At 37.1% G+C, this 6,621-nt stretch overlaps 1 protein-coding gene across 1 annotated transcript; it reads left to right on the plus strand.

The window, feature by feature from the left end:
* LOC110437358 (enoyl-[acyl-carrier-protein] reductase [NADH] 1, chloroplastic) lies at positions 435–4,427 on the plus strand. The gene is made up of 13 exons (XM_021465798.1): positions 435–601; positions 1,135–1,392; positions 2,077–2,186; positions 2,271–2,326; positions 2,401–2,485; positions 2,555–2,602; positions 2,752–2,826; positions 2,948–3,059; positions 3,348–3,399; positions 3,489–3,540; positions 3,630–3,687; positions 3,797–3,895; positions 4,011–4,427. Exons 2-13 carry the CDS (start codon positions 1,155–1,157, stop codon positions 4,139–4,141), a joined length of 1,116 nt encoding a protein of 371 aa, XP_021321473.1. The 5' UTR covers positions 435–601; positions 1,135–1,154; the 3' UTR covers positions 4,142–4,427.

Consider the following 6,621-nt stretch of genomic DNA (forward strand, 5'->3'; position numbering starts at 1 on the left):
TTAGAGCCATACATTTTGAAACTGTCTGGCAACAATCAGTTGACTGGCATGCTCTGGAATCAAGTCACCAAGCTCGTGTGTCGAGGCTCAGGAGGTCCAGAACTTCAGCTTCTGTACTCCCTCTGAGATGTGAGAAACCAATTTTTACACCAAAACTACTGCTAGAATTGCTCTAACTCTAGACTTCGATTTGAACGTTTCATATATGTTTTTTTACTATATTGACGATTGACAACTTCACAATAATAAACAATTTTGATTGTCAATAAGTACATAAAATTTATTATTTTTATTTATTTTTTAGAAAATGAGTTTAAATCTCAAATTTATATACTACTGTATATGGAGAGAGTGCTAAGAGTTTTTTTTAATTCCATAGACAATGTGATTTGCAATTAATATATTTTTCCCCACCAACCAATAGGCACAGGCAAGAGCCGGCTCCTCGGTTTCTCAGCTGCTCCAAACCCTCGCTCCCTCGGTCTCATCGAAAACCCCCTCGTTTTATTTCCTCTGCTCCCTCTCCGCCTCTCTCCACCATCCTGCCCGGCACCACTCGCATCGTGTTCTGAGATCCCCATCCTGCATTTCCCAAGGCCAGGTAAGCCGCTGCTGCGCCTTTCCCGATCGTCCCGTCCCTCGCCCTCGATCCGCCCCGCTGCTGCCCTGTTGTTCGGAGGGTGAATCTTTGAGGCGAATGGTCTGTGTCGATGCATCGTTTTTGTGCCGATATTAGTTGGATGGTGCCCCCAGGCTGACGCGAGCTGGGTTCATCATTGTCATATCCTTTTCGGGTTCAAGATGTGTGTGTTTAGGTTGTTTTTCTAGTTCTGGGGGCGTGAAAATTTCAAATCATGGTCCCGAGTTTTAGGCGTGACTGCGTGAGCTTCCAATCTACAAGATCCGTCTCCGATTCGTTAACATGGCAGGTGTCTTCCATAAAAGGGTTGTTTATTTCTCCCAAAATGGATAAGATTCCTTAAAAAACCGATAAGAACTCCACAAGGATCTATTTATGCTGATGTTGATTTAAGTTTTCTTTGTTACGCTCAACGTGAACAATGCCTCATGCTCTTGTAGCCATAGTGAACTCAGACACATAATTTTGTGACACTTCATGTTCTGTCTGGATAGGCTAGTTGGTATTGAAGACGATGGCTGCTTCTGCAGCTGCTGGTGTGCAGATGGTGGCTGCACGCCCTTGCATCTCAGCCTCGCAAGGAATTCATGCTGCAAGGGTAGCGGTTTCTAGGACTGACTGCATGCTCAGTACCACTGCTACATTCCCCAAAATCAGTTGCTCCTGGCCTCTAGATTCTAAGCGCAATGGTGTTCTTGTAAGAGCAATATCAGGAGAGAGTGGCCGGCAGGGGCTTCCCATTGATCTCAGAGGTAACTCAAATTGCAATTGGTATGATGCAAAGTATTTACTTTCTGTTTGTTGCATTTTTTTGGTGGGGTTGACTGTTCAATTACTGGCAGTTCCGCATAATATGGAAGGCTACTGTTCAAGTCTTAATCTGAAACAGGAACATTTGGAGTGGCCATTTTAGGCAGTCAGGCACAAAACTTCAGTTAATAGCTTAAAGTTCCATCCTGACTTTTTTCCATAAGCAGCTGAGAACCATATAAAACATCATTGAATTAGATACCTGGAATGATTGTGTTTTACATATCTAGTTGATAATGGTAAAACTGAACCATATATTTAGGTCTTGTTTATTATTGTCCATGATTCCAATTATTAATTGAAAATCTGATTCTTTGGATAGCGTAGTTTTAAGGAGTGTAGAGTAGACCTGTGAGTGGTGCCTTAAAAAGGAAAAATGAAAATATGACTAACATATGATAATCAATTTAGCAGTAGCAGAAGAAAAATACTTCTGCTATTGTTAGGACCAACAGTCAATTTACTGAAATTGGGTAGTATTCTCATGTCAAGCACAGAGTATTTTATTTATTGTTCTGTAGCCTTTATTTGAAAGGATGAAAACATAAAGGAATCTTTTTGTCAGTCTGCTCTCTGACAGTAAGCTTTCCATTACTACAATTTTCTCAGATACTTAAATGTTTCAGGTAAAAGGGCATTTATTGCTGGAGTTGCTGATGATAATGGCTATGGATGGGCAATTGCAAAGGCACTTGCTGCGGCTGGTGCTGAAATTCTTGTTGGTACATGGGTGCCGGTATGTTGATCAGACTCTTGCACATTTCTTTGCATTGGACACTTTTACCGATCTGTTGTCTTATGTAGTATTGTTCTTTGATAGGCACTTAACATATTTGAGACAAGTCTGAGGCGTGGAAAGTTTGATGAATCACGGAAGTCTGTACTTTAATTCTTTATTAGATTCATCATACAGACAGTTTAGCAGGTGCCTAACTTAAATGTTGATACAGGCTGCCAGATGGATCCCTTATGGATATTGTTAAAGTCTATCCACTCGATGCTGTCTACGATTCCCCTGATGATGTTCCTGAAGATGTAATGTTCTTATTTTTTATCCCCTTTTTGCAACATGACTTCGTAATTAACATTTTATTTCTCTATTAGGTCAAATCGAACAAAAGATATGCAGGGTCATCAAACTGGACAGTAAAGGTGTGTAGTTGCCAATCCTTTTTCCATATGTATAGCTGCCTAGGTTCTATGCTTGCTAGAAGAAAATGCTCAAAATACAACTGCAGTGTGTTACCTGTTTCTCATAAAAGATTTAGTGACAATAACATTGATCTCTCTTAATTTAACAGGAAGTTGTTGAATCAGTGAAGAATGATTTTGGCAGCATTGACATACTAGTGCATTCTCTTGCTAATGGCCCAGAAGTACAATCTCCCTCCACCTCGCTCTGTGTATACGTGCATGCAGTGGTGTGCTGCAGCTCTTTCTCGTGACACTAGACTCATTGTCTAACCATCTTAAAAATCGCCTATCTTCATTTTGTAGGTAACGAAGCCTTTGTTGGAAACATCAAGAAGAGGCTATCTTGCGGCAATTTCAGCATCCAGTTACTCCTATGTTTCATTGCTTCAGCACTTCCTTCCTATAATGAATCCCGGTAGTGCATATCTTCTATGCTATGCTGGCGCTTCTACCATTATTTCCCATGCTAAGATTAATACTGCTGTTGCTGCCTTTTTTTTCTTAAGCGAATGAATCATTGTAGTGTGTTGCTTAGCTATCTATAACCTACTTCGTGTGGGAGAAAATTTTGAGTATAAAATCTATTATTCTGGTTTCACCTTTTTGACCTCTTCATTTATCCTTTAATAGAGAAAATGAGTTCTGAAACGCAACCTGTTAACCTTTATGTTGAGACTGTTTCACGCATTTCAATATTTTGCAGGTGGTGCTAGCATCTCTCTAACATACATTGCATCTGAAAGGGCGATTCCTGGGTAAAATATTCTGTTGAGGTTTTTGTGACGCAGCTAATTTATGTGCTATGATATCTTGTGACTATTATATTGATTTAGATCTCTGATAGGTATGGTGGTGGCATGAGTTCTGCTAAAGCAGCTCTTGAGAGTGATACACGGGTATGGTCTTGCATAATTGTGTACTCAAGTTCTTCATTTTCCCATGAATTCATGTTCTTTTTTTTACATTTATAAAGCTGTCGATGTAGGTGCTTGCTTTTGAAGCTGGCCGAAAAGGCAAAATCAGAGTTAACACCATATCAGCAGGTACTTTCATCAAGTAATACCGCTGCAGTAAAAAGAATATTAGCCGTATCTATTTTTTTGTAAACTATTCCTCTATGCCTTGACAATTAACCTACACTTGTATTTGTAGGCCCTCTTGGGAGCCGAGCTGCTAAGGCAATTGGATTTATTGAGAAGATGATAGAGTACTCATATGTTAATTCACCATTGCAGAAGGAACTGTTGGCTGGTCAGAGTTGCCTCCTTCCTTTGTTACTTGTGACTTGCTGTTTCTTCCCCCTATTTGCATAACCTTTTTCTTCAAATGCTCCCTTTTTCTTAACAAATATACATTTGTTGAACAGATGAGGTGGGGAACACGGCTGCATTCCTGGTTTCTTCATTGGCTTCTGCCATCACTGGCTCAACGGTTTATGTTGACAATGGACTCAATACAATGGGGATTGCAATTGACAGCCCTACCATAACGTCATAGATGTGGCTGTGGTAGATAGACGATCATTCCTGCTGCATTGTGGTGTGATTCTTGAATAAAGATCTTAATTAGTTATTACTATGAGAGGTAAGGGCAGGAAAGGGACAAAAATATGAAGGAACTGGTCTTTTGCGCCTTCTGTCTTGGAGACCAACATTAGAGTAATTTCCAGAATGATGGGGTACCTGGTACATGCTGGTTTTAAACGATTCAGAAGCAGTACAATATTTCCCTATAGTATGTTTCTGATATTGTGTTTACTTGGCATTTTCAGCCTTTTATACTATTTTTACCGTGGTTGTGTATGTTTTTAGCTGTGGCGTATCAGCCTTCTGTTTTTGGCTGATAAGTCACGGCTAAAAGTACTATTTGCTTATTTAGGGGGTGTCTCTTTTTTTCTCAAAAAATTATGGGTTTTGGTTCATTATTTTGTAAAATAAAACTAAACATCATGCAAAATTTTTGGTAAAAAGGCGGTTATTCTCCATATTGTATTTTGGCTTCTAAGAGATCAAAAAATCCAAAAAAGCCTCAAGAGGCTAATAAATTGTGCATTTTGGATAGAACTAAACATGACTTTTTGTATTTCATCGGCATTTTGCATTCTGTGGGGGAACGAAACACCTTATTGTTAGAGAAAAGTACTTTTTTATTCAAATTTCCGCTTATATGTGGCGTAACCTTCATAGAACCCATACAAACGTGAATAAGTTGAGCGTGATTCTACCTACGGCCCGTGATGGGACAAAACAAACAACGTATATGGATCAACTTTTGTCAGTAACGCATAAATTGCCTGCATTCCTATTTAAACTTTTCAAAGCATGATAAATTTAACCAAATTTTTAAATAAAAATAACATTTACAATATTAAATATTATTATTAGACTTTCATTATTATATTTTCATAATATTATTATTTGATGTCATGAATTTTTTGTAATCGTGTTCATAATTTTTATCAAACTTATGTTTTGACTCACAAAGTTGAAATGACTTAAATTATTAAATCCACTTTTAGCTCCTCAACTATTGGCCGAGTTTAATTTTAGCCTTCAACTACAAAACCGTCTGTTTTTCACCCTCAACTATCAAAACCAATCACTTTAGCACCCGGAGAGAGGACAGGGCGGTTTTGAGCCACTTTGAGCGGTTTTTTCTTTTTCTTTTCTACCTGTAAATTTTATAGTGGATTGTTTGAGCATGGTAAATTCATCAAATTTTTTGGTAGCCTTGTCATGATGTTCTCTATGCAGAAAAAATGTGAAACTATGAAAGTAAGTATTTTTGGATGCTAAAAAATTGGCTCTTTTAATTAATAAATACATGTTCTATGATTTTTGTAGGATAATATATATATATATATATATATCCTATGATCATGAAACTTTTTGTATAACTGTTTTATACTAAGATAGACCTTCACAAAAAGTTTGATATTAATTTGATGATGTTTGCTTATATCCCTAATTTATATGCTTTATTAATTACATATAAATTAGGGACATAAGCAAACATCATTAAATTAATCGTAAACTTTTTAGAAGGTCTATCTTAAAAACAGTTACACAAAAAGTTTCATGATCATAGGATATATATATATTATCCTACAAAAATCATAGAACATGTATTTATTAATTAAAAGAGCTCATTTTTAGCATCTAAAAAATACTTGCTTTCATAGTTTCACAGTTTTTTCTGTATAGAGAACATCATGACAAGGCTACCCAAAAAATTTGATGAATTTACCATGCTCAAACAATTCGCTATGAAATTAACAGGTTTAACCATAGAAAAGATAAAAAACGCTCAAAGTGGCTCAAAACCGCTTTGTCCTCTCTCCGGATGCTAAAAGTGCCGGTTTTGATAGTTGAAGGTGAAAAACAGACGGTTTTATAGTTGAGGGCTAAAATTAAACTTGGCCAATAGTTGAAGGACTAAAAGTAAACTTAATCCAATTTAGAATGGAGTATGATAACATGGGTGATCTATGAGCCTGCTTCGTTATTCACAGTTTTCCAATAGCCGCCGTCTGGATCAAACGCAAGACGGCAGTAAAAAGTGTTCACCTACAATTAGGCCCGGCTGTCAAATCATGGAGCGCTTCAATGATTACTTTTAGACCTTGTTTAACTTTTCATTCCGTCCCATTACCACTTAGATAAAAAAATAACTAACTGTACAATTTGCATACAAACCGCAAGAATTAGTCCATGATTAAATATAATTACAGATTAATTAAACTTAATAAATTCATCTTGAGGATTCCAGGCAAGTTATATAATTAATTTTTTAATTAGTTCCCAAACATCCCATCTGACATCCATGAAACATTCGATTAGAGCTGGTATACAGCTTTAAGAGTATTGGATAGATTCTGACAAACATTGTTTAGATCACACATTTATTAGTATTTGTAACCGAGAACATCCACATTCATGTCTATATTCAATACTATATCTGAGACCGAATCTGTGGGG

Source organism: Sorghum bicolor, chromosome 7 (genome assembly GCF_000003195.3).
Source record: "Sorghum bicolor cultivar BTx623 chromosome 7, Sorghum_bicolor_NCBIv3, whole genome shotgun sequence".
NCBI classification, from domain to species: Eukaryota; Viridiplantae; Streptophyta; class Magnoliopsida; order Poales; family Poaceae; genus Sorghum; species Sorghum bicolor.